We start from the raw sequence: 15070 nt of genomic DNA, 5'->3' as shown, positions 1-15070 counted from the left end.
TTTTTAATAGAAACTGATAAGCTGATTCTAAAATTTTTATGGAAATAGAGGAGACCTAAAGTAGAAAAAAGATTAAAAAAAAAAAAAGCTGGAGAACTTACACTACCTAATTTCAAGACATACCATAAAGGAACAGTAATTAAGACCATATGACAGCGGCATGTGGACAAATGAGTGAATAGGAGTCACCATGAACAGTCTCACACATGGTCACCGATTTTCAAAAAAGGTGCCAAGACAAGTGAAGAGAAAGGATGGTGCTAGAATAATTAGAAAACCATATGGAAAAATATGAACCCTACTCTCATATCTCATTGTACACAAAAATTAACTCAAAATGAATCACAGACCTAACATTAGGGCTAAGTCCATAAAACTTCAGGAAGAATACAAGAGAAAATATAGTGATCTAAGGTTTAGACTAAGATTTTTCAGGATACAAAAAGCACAAAGCTTATAAAAGAGAGCTGAGGAAATACGAAGTTCCTAAAATTAAAAAGTTTCGCTCTGTGAAAGATACCATTTAGAAAATGGGGGCGGGGAGGACCAGAAGAAAATATTTACAAAACAAAAATCTGACAAAGGAATTATATCAAGGATCAAAGGAACATAATGAACTCTTACACAATTTAATGAGAAGACAACTAGATTTTAAAATAATGGGCAAAAGATCAGGGGTGCCTGGGTAGCTCAGGGGGTAGGGCCTCTGGGTCCTGAGATTGAGCCCCGCATCGGGCTCTCTGCTCAATGGGGAGCCTGCTTCCCTTCCTCTCTCTCCACCTGCTTCTCTGCCTACTTGTGATCTCTGTCAAATAAATAAATAAACAAATCTATCTTTTAAAAAATAAAATAAAATAAAATAATGGGCAAAAGATCTAAACAGACTCTTCATCAAAGAACTGACACACAAATGGCCAGTAAGTACAAGAAAAGGTGTTTCACATCACCCATCATTCGGGAAATGCAAATTACCACCACAATGAAAGGTACTATATATATACACCCATTAGAATGGCTGAATTTTTTAAAAACTGCCAGTACCAGTGTCCATGTGGATGTGGAACAACTAGAACTTTCCTACACTGCTGGTGGGAATGCAATTCGGAATAGTTTGGAGTTTCTTATAAAGTTAAAAATCTACATTTAAGACCCAGCAGTCTCACTCCTAGACATATACCCAAAAGAAAGATGTGACTGTTCACAGCAGCTCCAGTCACTTATACCCAAAAAGCCTGGAAGCAATCCGAGTGCCCACCAGCGCACCAGCGTACGGACAAGCCATCTCCGGCGCACCACACGACAGATCTGTGATGAAATGATGAAAAGGAACCAACCACTGATACGCCAACAACACACGTGAATCTCGGCAACTCTGCTAAGTGAAAGAACTCAGACACACAAGGCTACATTCTCTATGGTCATATGCCATATGGTTCAACGTATAGGCAATTCAAGGAAAATTAAAACTACAGTGACAGAAAGGAAATCAGGGGCCATCTTGGGCCAGGAGTGGGAGGGCTGGGGACTGACTGCAAAGAGGCAAGGGAGAACCTTCCAGGATGGAAATGTTCTGTATCTTGATTATGGTGGTGATTTAAGACTATGTACATTTGGCAAAACTTGAACTTGTTTGCTTAAAATAGGTAAACTGTATGTAATGTAAATCCTCTCTTAACTAAGTTGTTTAAACACACACACATACAAATTAAGTATCTCGTAAGACTCCTCTCAAAGACATGTGCAACAAAATAAATGATAAAGGAATTTTACCTGATCCCAGTGTTTAAGGGAGAGTGTAGAGAGAGGCGTAGCATTAGCAAATTCAAGATTTGCAAAATGCCAATCAAGTATCTGTCGGTCTCTTGAGGAGAGATACACATCACTGCAACATGAAAACAGAGAGGCACAGGTCACTAAAGGACTACTATCCTCAGTGGGCGGATGGGGACCATCTCAGTAACAGGAAACCTAAGCCTGGTACTGCGTGCTTATACAAAGAAATTACAAGTCAAAAAGTAGGACCTTATCTGTCTCATAAACTCCTTTATTACTGGTGCCGAGAGCAGTGCCAAGTGCACTACATAAAGCAAATTACTATCAGGCTTCATTTGCCTGGGGGTGCGGCGGTGGTGGAGACAGGGCGTCTGAGGGGCTCAGTCAATTAAGCATCTGCCTTTGGCTCCGTCCTGATCCCAGGTCCTGGGACTGAGTCCCATGTCGGGCTCCCTGCTTGGTGGACAGTCTGCCTCTCCTTCTCCCTCTCCCCCTGCTTGTGCTTGCTCGCTCTCTCACTCTGTTAAATAAATAATTAAAAATCTTAAAAAGAAAAAACTTCTTCCTATCAGTACCTGGCATTATAAAAGCTTATTTGTTTTATAAATAAAGCAAAAAAAAAAAAATTTTTTTTTCTTTTCAGAGCAAGAGTGGCTAGCATCCCCAGCTCCAGAAGAGAGCAGAAATACTGGAGGCCAGATGCACCATGGAGCACAGACAGTGCCAGCATATAAGTTCTCACAATCAAAAATCCAATGGAAACAAAGTAGAATACTTTCCTAGCCCTCAGAATTAGGGGAATTTAAAGCAATACCACCTTCTATTCCACTCACAGGAAGACGGTATATTTCACTCAAATACCATATCTTATGGAGAAAGCTTATCTTTTAAAAAACAAATGTATTTAAATAAGACACTCCTACCCATTAAAATCACAATCCATTCGTTGGATGTAAATAAAAGCCCACAGTGCTTTGTAACTTTCCCTCTAAATATGACAGAGGAGAACAGCAAAAGCTATTCTTCCAAACATTTGTGTGTTTTCCTCACCTTGGGGGATTGGCTTCCAATTCTTGAAGTTTTTCTTCTAGCTTTCCTTGTGTTTCAGCTAATTCATCATATTCCTGGTAAAATTAAGAGAACTGGGTTGATCTTAATGGGTCAGAGACCAATCTCATTTATACCTCAAAGTGTAAGGCCTGGACCACCTCCCTGTCCAGGTCACATCTGCGAGTGTGCCTCGGCTTAAAGCTGGATCAGGGCTCAGGGATGGTTGTTCTTGGAGACCAGTTACAATGTGAGCCTGGAATGAAGGCAGGACGCAGAGGAGGGAGAAGGCATGCAGGAGGAGGAGACAAAGGAAGACTAGCACACTAGTGCGCTACAAAGAAAGAGTGAAAAAGACCAGCAACTACAACTTCCTGTGCATTTCCCATGTCCCTAGCACAGGATAAAGCATTTTAGATCTCTTACAAAGGAGAAGTATTAACACTGTGTCCCAGATGAGGTGATTACGGAATCTAAGATCCCACGGCTGAGAGATACTAAGGGATTTCGACCAGAGAGTTCCGATATCAAATGAGTGCAGTCTATGGTGCTATTCTAAGCTGACAGGGACAAACTATGACAGGGAGCTACACTGAGATGTAAGTTAAAGCACAAGACTGTGAAAACGAAGTAGAAATTCTGCAGAAAAAGCATATCTCAAGCCACACTAACCCATTCAGTCCCCTTGGTTCCTATGTATTAAATCCTCTTCTTCCTACCACAGGCACCCGTGATTGGTCAGTGGCTCTCCCTTTTCCAAAGTTTCCCAGATCTATACTCTTTCTTAGGATTCCAAGGAAAACCGTCCAGGCATGTATGAATACCGCACCTTGCACAGAGCAGTCAGATCTCTGTGTTTGCTTTTCACTAAGAACTCAGCAGTGATGTCTCTGGGTGGCTTGACCTCAGATGCTTCTTTGTACTGCTGATGGAGTTCTTTAATTTTCTCTTTCAAATTTACCATCTAAGAGGGAAAAACACATATTTACCATTTCGGATAGTGATGTAATCCATCTCCAAATCACATGTGTCGGTCCCCCCTAAACTGCTAGTATACGAAAACAGGTTACAACGCAAGGTCTTGAAACTCTTCAATACCTCTTCTACATCATGACATTTTAGAACAGGAAAAAAGTCCTATACAGTTCAACACACAGGAATCACACCATTATCAGAGAAGCAAGATCATCTCTGCCTTCTAAAACAAACAGAGAACCAGGAGTGTTCCATTAATTTAAGAAAATATATATATATATATATATATATAAATCAAATTCCAGGACAAAGCACCACTTAAACTTATTGTTTTGGGGAACAAATTGTCATGATTTGTTTTCTAAATTATGTAAAGGCTATACCACCACACAGAACCTTCCAGAGCCATTCCTAATGTTAGCCTCTCAGTTTTCTGATGGTACTGGGCCCCACAGCTATCCTGCCAGCTGGTTGTCCTCCAGCCTATGTTCAATTCACATGTGCCACACACAATCCATGAAGAAGGTGGGCACAGACCTCTTCTCACTGGACAGGAGGAAGGAAGAAACAAAGCACAGTGAGAGAGTGAGGCAAGAGTATGGTCACAAGATGCACCCAGATTTTGCATTAAAAAGCTCCCCCCAAGGTCCATCCCACTTAATGTTTTCTCCCAAGCTGATACTACATTCTCAGCTGGCAGGATCAGGAAAGAACCAAGTGGTTTCCCAGGCTGGAACCAGGCCTCTGCGAAGTGGTGGGAAAGAAGAGCCCTCAGCAGACACACCACTGAGGACTATCCCCATAACTGGCACCTCCAGCGAAATAATTATGGCAATGAATTATGGTCCCGGATGCAGACTTGTCGTCATCCTCAGTGGGAATTCGACCCCTGCACAGCTGATCTCCCTCTCATCACAGAAGCCAGCAGAGGGCACTGGGTTAGCTTTGCCAAAGGGAACCTGACACAGGAAAGATCTACTTCCCCTGGCAACAACTTGCCAATAATACCATACTGAAAGACCGATAAAACCATGTCTTTTGTTAGTCACTTTTTTTTTTTTTTTTTTTAAGAATAATGAGTCCCAGCTGCGTGGACCTTCTCTCCCTGCAGAGGAAAAAAAACAAAACTGGAAAATTTCTCAAGCCCCCCCCAACCCGCACTAATAGATCTTCAGCTATGAAGAACATATAAAATCTCACCTTATTAAGAAGTTCTTTCAACTCCTCTTGAGTCTTCACTATCTTCTTCCAATGCTCAATTTGTTCATCTTTGACATGCTTTTCTTGTAACCTAAAAGAGACAATACATACGGCCTGGGCACACAGCCGGCTTTGCAGCCCAAGACAGGAATGCATCAAAAACATTCAAGGACATCAAAGCCCACTGAAATTTCTAATACTCTGGAACAAGAAAGTTGGCAGGTGGCAAATTATTTTCTAGGCTATATAGTTCAATACCATAAAAGCTGTGAATTTTAGAACTGAGAGGGGTCTTAAGGATCATTTTAAAAAATGGTTTTACTTCGAGACTTCATTAATTCACATGAAAATACGTGAAAACTAGCTCAAATAAGGCTTGCTGAAAACATCAAAGCATAAACAGCAAATCTCTAAGTGGAATTCGTTATACAATAAGCAGTATCAAAGTACTTACTGAATGACGACTTCCAGTGCCTGGCCAAGGGACACAGGCTTATTATTGAGGACATTGAAGTCTAGCTGATGACTAAGGTAAGACGTAGCTTCTAGCAACCGGTTAAACTCTTGCTCTACCATTTCATCTTTTTCTTTAGGAACCTGAAAATCCGAAGTATAGCAGAGTTGGTCCTTATAATAAGACTGAACATAATCATCCATGAAAACACAAATGTTCCACAGTTTCAAAGGTCAAAATATGCACCTCAAAGGGGGAACCTTTGAGGACAATGATGCCAACTTTCTTTTCTATGAAGTGGTCAACTCCATTAAATGAGGTATGAAATGTTTGGTCCTGATATTTTCTATGCTCCCAATTTTGGCCTCCGAGCTGGGACTCCACCTCCATTAATGGCCACAGGACTCACACTGGTGCTGGCTGGTGCTAACTGAAGTCACATGGGGCACAAGGAGTCCTAGCGCTGACATGCACTGAGAGAAGCTGGGCCGACATGCAAACGACACACTGGAAAAGTCTCAAAGAACAAAAACCATGTCAACACACCTGAGGACCTTCCAGAAAAAGGGCAGGATGGAAAAATAAGAAGCCCAAGGTATTGCCTTTCCCTCAAGATGAATTTCGGGTGGGAGTAGGAAGAGAGAAGTGAAACTCACGACGATGAGTAAGAACACAATAGCACCTTCATGCTTTTGCAGAGTAACAGCGTGTTTTATGGCACCAATTAAGTTCAGAGCTGAATGTTCAAAGTGCTGAGACTATGCGTGACTGAGGTACCAGGTCTGGCTCATTACTGTGCAGGAAGAGAGCAGACTGCAAAGCAGATCATTAAGCTGCAAGACCACATTCCTAGTCCCTTCTGTTGCCCGTGCCTGTTGATACCACCAGCTGGTTGACACAAATCCCGCTGCTACTGCTTAATTCAGTCCTAAAGGAAACTGCATCTGCAATTTTACTGCGGAATTCACAGCAGTAGCAAGAAGGAAAAAGCATATCCAAAGCAAGTATGTCTAAAGCAAGCATCTCTTGCTAGAATAAACTGGGCATCAACTGGGAAATGGGATTCAAAATATGGAATTTCACTTTACAGCCAACCCAAAATTGGTAATAAGACAGCATTAAAGAACATTCTAATAAACACTAAGGCCAAGGAGGAGTGATGTTTTACAATCAGGGGTAACTTGTGGATAAGATCACCACAGTAAGACGTATCTACCTCTCCTTTGAAATGCCTGCGTTTTTGCCCTTTCTAATTAAACAGACGACTTTTAAGGACCTAGTCTCTGCCCCTTCACTGAGGGGTGGTCACACGAGTATCTCTACATGATGAGCCATGATGTGGCAAAAGAATATGATAAGAAGTATAATCTGCACCCAAAAAAAGAAAGGGAAAAGAACTGCAACTCTCTTTTGGAGCTGTATACAACACCATAACTGACCCAATTAGAATCACATTCTAAAGCATCAAATTCTAAAAGGCCAAAGATGGGAGTGATTAGGAAATCTTTATGAATTAGAGAATCCCCCTTGGCCTAAGAAATATAAATCCCTCAGAATCTTCTGGTTGAGAAATAAGGCAGAGAATCGGACTTGGGATGCATGGTGCACTTTCTATACGAGCAGTACCTGACACTTGGTGAATCAAACACATCCGACCGATCCATTCAGCTCCATGGCCAAAGGAAGGAGCTCCTGGTGACATCCCTAATTGTTCTGATTACACAGCTATCACAGCTGATGGAAGAGACCCTCCTGTCAGGAATTTCATTTACATTCTTGTCAGCTGCTTTTCCTCACTGATGTGATGGGTCATATACAGAGCAGCTCACAGCAATGCTGAAATTTTGCTCAGTGTGATTCCTGCAATGATGTTACCAAAGACGGTTCCAGAAACTCTAAATTTGGTGTTTCTTTTAAAAAGGAAACAATTACATTTTTAACATGAGAGCTATATAGTTATGAGATCTGAACTGATCCCAGATGCAGTGTGCATGACTGCTTTTCCTAGAGTACAAAATAGCGCTATTTCTATGTGTGGCTTCAAAAAAGCCTAGCAAGAGGATGCTACAGAAGCAAGAGGGACCAGATCACATGCGCCTCTGCAATAAGGCAGAATGTGCCAATACACAGGGTGCAAATGGTACAGATTAAAGCTCTCCCAGTGTCAAATGGATGGCTTGCTTCAGATAAGCTTTAATCTTTGTAGCTAGGCTGACAGTCACATAGGGAAGTTCATACTGAAAAAGTACACAGCACTCAGGCTCAGTAACTGGGGTCCAGGGTGTGTGGTAGAGAAACATTTAAAGGGACACTGTCAAGGTTAGAGGGACCAAATTTGACCTTTTGTTTCTTCCCTCTGTTTGCTGAGCAGCCCACTTGATTCATAACACTTTCCCCTTTAGTCCACCCACACCCCACCCCACAAAAAACCTTTTTACATGCGCTTTCAATGACAAAAACTCAAATGGCACCAGCCCAACATATAGGCGCAACTCTACAACAACAAACCAGTGTGAATGTATGATGGAGAGGATCTTTGGAAGGGAAAGATCTAAGTTTCGAGCTTTTAATGGGTTATTGTAAACAGTGAAGAAAATGATTTGAAAAATTATAAAAAAAAAAATACCTTGACAGTGTCCTTTTAACCAGTGCAGCAGAGAGAGAAATAAACTGTAAATAACAGCCCAACAGCCACGTCAAATTTAGTTTCGTATGACAGCAGTAAAATCAAGGCTTTAAACACACAGCATGACAGAAGCATTCTGTTAGCTCGGAAGCTGCAACCACCAGAGAAACAAGAACAAACTGTATAGAAACCGAAATGGGAAAGTCAAGGCACAGAAATGGGCAAAAGAAAGGCAGTTTGCAGGGTGGGGTGTGAGGGTGGTAAAGGGAGATGGTGTCAGAAAGCAGTGAGGAATAAAGCAAAACTCAAGAAAAGAGAAAAGGAAAAACACAGAACAGTAACAGGAACAACAACAAAAACAAACAAAAACCAAACTAAAAGATGACTGCCTCATCTGACTGACACCAGGACGGCAGGCTGCATCTCTGGCCGGCTGACCGGGTCCCCTGCTCTAACTGGAGACTCCACTCTCCAGAATATGAGAGAAGAGTACTGAGGCCACACCCATTTTCCACCTAGTTAAGCAAATTTTAGGACTGTTGCCAAAGAGACCAGGGATAGCTTTCAAACCTGGATTTTAATCCCACTAACTTTAGAATCCCACCTTGAAATTAAAATATTTGGAAAATAGCAAATAGTTGTCCATTAGGAAACCAACACTGGGGAAAAAACCAAAATGTATTTTTGGTATATTTAAATCTTGAATCTGTTTCTAAAATCAAGCTAGTCAGGTATGCTCTATTTGACATACTCACACAATGAAAACAAGTTTAGCAACTGACTAGCCCCTGAGCACTTCTTAAGTACCTGTTTCAGGTCACTGCCCTCCCCTTGGTGAGAACCCCTGAACTGTTAGTTCCATAAATAATTATGGGAAGGAGCCGAAATATTGGCAATCTTTAAACACAAGTCGCAAATTTTCACTTTTACCTGACTATTCTATGCTAGCTTCTCAAACTGCACCCTGAGAACAGAACAGCAAACTAAGAAGGGAAAGTATCTTTAATGTTGTTCTCTAGCAAAGACTCACAAAAAGGATATCACTGAAACAGACCTTTTTTGAAATAAATTTTGATTATGACTTTTCAGAGCCACTTATATCTCTATGAAAGACTCCGAACAGTTCCTTCAAACTAAGAATCTGGCGTGTCCCACTGCTCTAAACAGGTACAAGGCTAAGTGCTCTGGTCCTCTAGAGATGACATGGAGCATCCCTGAGCATGGGCGGGGAACAGCAGCCTGGGTATGTAGCCCATGCAGAATAAATTTAGGGAGAGCCAAGTGATTTTCTGGACAGGGTCCTAATCCTGCAGGAAGTCATCTCAGAGAAAGGACAGCTCTCCTCAGTTCTACCTCTGGTTACATTCTATCATCACAAACCCTTTAAGTTTTCAAAACCCTGTCCATTTCTCTTGCTTCCTGTGTGCATAAGCTCTCCAGCAGCACAGCAAAAGGGAGTTAGGTGCAGCTAGGTTCTGGGCACCCGAAGGTTGGAGATTTAGCCAGAAAGCCTCAGGAAGAGTTACACAATGAAAAATAGCTGTACTGGCCAAATGTGGCCACCAGAAGCTATAATAAATCTCTCTCTCCCACTCCCATGCACTTCTAGAATTATGATAAAACAAAAGATTAAGATTAGTTCCTTTGAGGGGGCGCCTGGGTAGCTCAGTTGTTAAGCATCTGCCTTCAGCTCAGGTCACAATCCCAGGGTCCTGCGATCAAGCCCCACATCAGACTCCCTACTCAGTGGGAAGTCTGCTTCTCCTTCTCCCTCTCTCTGCCTGCCACTCCCCCTGCTTGTGTGCTTTCTATCTCTGTCAAATAAATAAGTAAAATCTTAAAAAAAAAAAAAAAAATTAGTTCCTTTGGTAAAACCTGGAAGAAAAATTTACATCTGAAGTCTCTAATTCAGATTCCCAAATAAAGGAAATGAGATAGGCGATTATCCTTAAAGGCAGAAAAAGGACAACAGGTATATCCTTAATCCAAATAAAATTCATTGTGATTTTATAAATGGAGACAGTTGTCCACCCCCACTTTCTCATTTCATTAGAATCTTTTAGGGGATATAAATAACAGAGTTCTCTAAAGCACTAACTACGCTGCGTGGAGACGGCACACGCATGTGCAAGGAGTTCACTCTAGCAGTTTCTAGCTCACGGCAGAGGTGCTCTGTAAATTCTTATGAATGAATAAATTAGGGAGTTAGGTGCAGCTAGGTTCTGGGCACCCAAAGGTGCCCAGAAAGCAAAGTCAGTATTATAAATATATTTGAGAGGAAAGTAACTATTTTGCAACTTCAGGAACACTGAAGGCGCAGTATTTTTACGTTTATAAAGAGCAGGGATTGGAAGATTTTAAAAGGTAGAGAAAAACCACCTTTAAAATACCAAAACTCAGGGTGCGTGGGTGGCTCAGTAGGTTAAGCTTCTGCCTTTGATTCAGGTCATGATCTCAGGGTCCTGGGATGAAGCCTCACATGGGGGGGGGGGGTCCCTACTCAGCGGGGCGTCTGCTTCTCCCTCTCCCTCCCCCCACCACAGCTCATACACTCTAGCACTCAAATAAATAAATAAAATCTTAAAAAAAAAAAAAACACCAAAACTGTTTCCACAAAGGAACAGAAAAACTGAAAAGGCCAGCAGGCCTGTGTCAAAAGTATAACTAACCTAACCATCGCTCCATATAAGTGCAAATGACAACTTGTTGAATTGAGGTAGGTATGGCGTATACCCAATTAATGGCCTTCGTAAAAGGCCGATTAATTGAAAGGCACTCTTTACCTTTCAAATGTTCTTTCTTCCTCATAACAGATGAGCTATTCCCAAGAAGAAAATCAAGATCTGTTTTCTCCAAGTTGTTACTGAGTCTTTGGGCCTCATTTGGTAAAACAAAACAAAACAAAACAAAGACTACAAAAAACCCCCAAAAAACAAAAAACCCAACTCCCTCCCCTCAATGGAGACCAGAGATTTTATAATGCAAAATACTATAGGACTGAAGTAATTTGATTAAGATGCTATTTCATTACTCAAAAAAGCCAAAACAAAACTAGGATTTAAAACCCCTGAGTTAGGGACGCCTGGGTGGCTCAGTGGGTTAAGCCGCTGCCTTCGGCTCAGGTCATGATCCCAGGGTCCTGGGATCGAGTCCCGCATCGGGCTCCTTGCTCGGCAGGGAACCTGCTTCTCTCGCTGCTTCTGCCTGCCTCTCTGCCTGCTTGTGTGTACTAGCTTGCTCTCTCTCTCTCTCTGGCAAATAAATAAAGTCTTAAAAAATAATAATAATAAAAAATAAAAAAATAAAACCCCTGAGTTACTAGTTGTCTAGGAGATACGCTGAAAACATTTACCCCATCTCCCCGCCAATCCATGTTTCAGTCTCCTCACTGATGACTCCCAAAATATTCCTGAAATATGAATTAGCCTATTTCCCAACTATCTCCATTTCCAGTTAAAGCTGATCGCTGCAGAGTTCAGAGTATAACTCCAGCATTAGTCAGTCTGAGGGCAGCTGCCGTATTAGCTCTGATTTTACAGGTTTAGAAGATAACTTCTATTTACAGGGACGTCCTATATTAGAACCAAATAAGAAAGCCCTTGTTCTAGTCATCTGGAGCCATAAAAGCAGCTTCTGTCAAAAACAAACACAGAAGCTCAACATTCTACCTGCCAGCGCAGGGCTGGAGAGAGTAAGGAAGGGAACTCTTCCAGGGATTCTTGTGATTGTGTTTAAAACAGTAACAAGGTAACAGAACAAAAACCACTTGCTGTGCCATTTTTGTGTGTGTACCAGCCGAATGACTAGGTTTGGTGACAGGTCCTAAAGACAATATTACAAATGACATTTGTCACCCTGGTTTAACGGCTGACTTTGTGCAGGATGAGGGAACTGATTTCTGTGTACTAACAACAGAACCATCGAATCACCCTCTTCTGCACCGAGGCCGTGCACGAAGAATGGAGGAAGATAATCCCATTTCATTCAACAGTTGACTGAGTGAACGTCCACTCTGGGGGGACAGGGCGGGGGTGGGGCAGCCGGACTAAATGCGCGGAGTCCAGTCCCCATCTTCTCTGAAATGTCAGCCAGACAAGCAGCACAAGGGCAGGCACACCTCAGAGATACTGCAGGTCTGGTTCCAGAACACCGTAATAAAGTCAGTCAAATGAATTTTCTGGTTTTCCGGTGCATACAGAAGTTATGTTTACACTGTACTGTAGTCTAAGTGTGCAACAGGACCATGTCTAAAAAACAATGTACAAGCCTGAAGTAAAGTAAAAAACGCTGACCATCAGCCAAGCTCGCAGTAAGTTGTAATCACTGATGACCTATCACCATAGTAAGTAATAATGAAAAAATCTGAAATATTGTGACAATTACCAAAATGTGACACAGAGACACTAAGTGAGCAAATACTCTTGGAAAAATGGTGCCGAGAAACTTGGCTCTATGCAGGGCTGCCATAGATCTTCCATTTGTATAAAAAGGCAGGGACCAATTTCTGCAAAATGCAATAAAGCAAAGCACAATAAAACATGGGTCTGTCAGGAAACCCGATCTGGGCTAGCAGGCAATGTATTCCGGGCTCTACAAATTACTGACTAGAGTGACCATGTCTGAGCTCTAGATGCTTCCCCTGCGAAATGAGAGAATGAAACAACTGACCTATGTACTTACTCCTTAGGTTTCCAAAGTCAAGAGACATATTTGTAATTATAAACAAAATTAATGGAACTGCAAGCTTTTAGTTCTTGTCCTATAAGCCAAAACCCAATCTACTGGTTAAGAGTTGTCCATTTCTACTCTGAACTAGACTACAGAAACATTAACATGACTTCTTCTGTTTGATTAACTTAAGGTAAAAAGAACTCAAAGCTGCGACAAATCTTCTCCTAAATTTGAGAGTGCTTGAAGAATCCTCCTCACCACTTGTCTACGGCACCAAATACAAACAAACTGACTTAGAGACCTCCTCTTATAAAGATCAGAGTTGAGGGACAACTGCAAATTTCACCTGGAAAAACACTCCTGTGTATATAAAATGCTGAAAACCACACACCACCTCAACAGAGGTTTCCTACAGTGCCACTCAAAGGGCTGGTCCTGGTGAGAGGAGCTTATGCCAGATCATAACTGGAGGATCACTTCTTTTACTCAAGTCGTGCTACGCATCCCCACTTCCCCAAGTCATCATTTGAACTAGCAGTGATTAATGATGTAGTTAATTTTACCTTCTGGCACAAACTAGGTATTTATCTCATCCCGTACTGGTAACCAGCAGTTAGTTCATGAATTAGCAGCTGGTTGCAGGCTAGACTTGAGGAGAATACTGGTATATTATTTAGAAATGAACGTTTTAAAAATGTGTTAAAAGTTCCTCTAATACCAAGAAAGGAAGAGACCATTTCTCTGGATATTTCTATTAGAAAAGAACTTTTTACTGTTAGACTAAATAAAGCTGTTCTGTATTCAGGAAAGTCTGAAGAAAAAGACAGTGTCTCAATGATCAGTGATACCCTTTGGCTTAGATTCCGTTACTTCTTGAGGACTACCGTGATACCCACTTCAGAGGCCTTGTGCCAGTGCAGTTCTGTACAGTACCGCCTGCCTACCTGAAACACCCATCTGGTCAAGTTACTTCTCTTGCTCTCAGCCCTCTGAGGTCCCAGCCTACGCGTCAGCGCAGTGAGCAACATCCTTCACCCTCCACTGCAGTTTGCATCTCAGTCCCACCACTCTCACCCCACCCTCCTTCACAGACTTCTCTCAAGTCTTAAACCTTCCTCCACAACCACATTAAGTCCTAAGCCACCTTCACAAATGCTCTTTCCCTCCAAATCTCTCCTTGCTCTTGCCCCTCCCACTTTCAGAGACCTTGACTCTTTGTCTCTCCCCGGCCCGCTGGTTCTTCCAATGCAATTTATCCTTTTATCTAACCCTCAGCAAATCTGCCTTGTGTTCTGGTATATGGATGAGTAGTAGGTTTCTGGTTGGGGTGTGTTTTCTTAGGGTAGGGGGTGTACCACAGAATTTAATGATCCTGTAATTCCTGACCTTCTTGGGTTCATAAGCTATCTAGAGTCACTAGAATTTAAGACCCTTGAGAGCAGGGAGTACATAGTTACTGCTGAGAACAAGGCCTATATTTTGGCACATATTTAATAAATACTTGCTGGTTGACTGTGATTTGCTTTAAAATACTCCAGACCAAAAACACCCCAAAGGGACTGAATAGATGCAACAAGACTAGAATAAATCAAAGTCCATTATTATACTATTCTTTCTACTTTTGTATAGATTTAAAAATTTCAGTAACAAAAAGTTGGGAAACAATTATCTATGTACGAGTCCCACTAGACTGGGGTCTCCTATGGCAAGGACTGTCTTACTCATCTCTATGGCCTTTACAGATCTTTGCAGAGTAACAAAAGTTTATTGAATTGTTGAGTTAAGCTCTACTTCCTCCTTTTTCTCTTGTTCATTCTATTTTGTTTACTCTGACAGAAGGATGTCCCACCCCCAAAGCAAGCCCTGAGAGGAATCTGAATCCAGAATGGGGAGGATAAGAGCCAAAGCATTCCCATAGGTCTGTCCTCCTCTGGTATGAACCCCACAAAGCCTAAGGGCTTTAGTGAGGATGTCCATCGGACAGAGCAGACTAAATTCAAGAGCTGGGATCTTACCACTTTTAGCAATAATAGCTAAACTGTCATATGCATCTTGAATCTTTCCTTCCTCAAAATTAAAGATGGTAACATGCCTATATCCTGAGAATGGTAAACTTGCTGATAGGGGGAGGCTGGTAAAATTCTGAATATGCCCTTTTGAATTGCACCCACCCCCCCAAAATTAGGACTGACTTGCATAGTCTAAGCCTCTCAACATAGCTGTTGTTAAACTACTCTTACTCTCCCACAGCAAACATCACTGCCATGCTACTGCCTACTAAGTATGGGAAACTTCTCTGCCTCTGGTCAACAAATACTTTCATC

The 15070-nt window shown here is 41.8% G+C and overlaps 1 protein-coding gene across 4 annotated transcripts in view; it reads right to left on the bottom strand.

The window, feature by feature from the left end:
• KDM1A (lysine demethylase 1A) overlaps positions 1 to 15070 on the bottom strand; it is a 59258-nt gene that overhangs the window by 7345 nt on the left and 36843 nt on the right. For 2 of the 4 annotated variants that reach the window (XM_032863704.1, XM_032863707.1), the window contains 6 exons: positions 8076 to 8087; positions 5450 to 5592; positions 4996 to 5086; positions 3650 to 3784; positions 2824 to 2897; positions 1771 to 1882 (listed from right to left, as the gene is read on the bottom strand). In XM_032863704.1, the coding sequence (XP_032719595.1) occupies positions 1771 to 1882; positions 2824 to 2897; positions 3650 to 3784; positions 4996 to 5086; positions 5450 to 5592; positions 8076 to 8087 (567 nt within the window). The remainder of the gene's footprint in view (positions 1 to 1770; positions 1883 to 2823; positions 2898 to 3649; positions 3785 to 4995; positions 5087 to 5449; positions 5593 to 8075; positions 8088 to 15070) is intronic. The other 2 variants (XM_032863706.1, XM_032863708.1) reach the window with 1 other exon arrangement.

Source organism: Lontra canadensis, unplaced genomic scaffold, assembly GCF_010015895.1.
Source record: "Lontra canadensis isolate GAN:19392208 unplaced genomic scaffold, GSC_riverotter_1.0 scaffold25, whole genome shotgun sequence".
NCBI classification, from domain to species: domain Eukaryota; kingdom Metazoa; phylum Chordata; class Mammalia; order Carnivora; family Mustelidae; genus Lontra; species Lontra canadensis.
The sequence above is the reverse complement of the archived record's forward strand: the minus strand, read 5'-3'. Positions and strand labels throughout refer to the sequence as shown.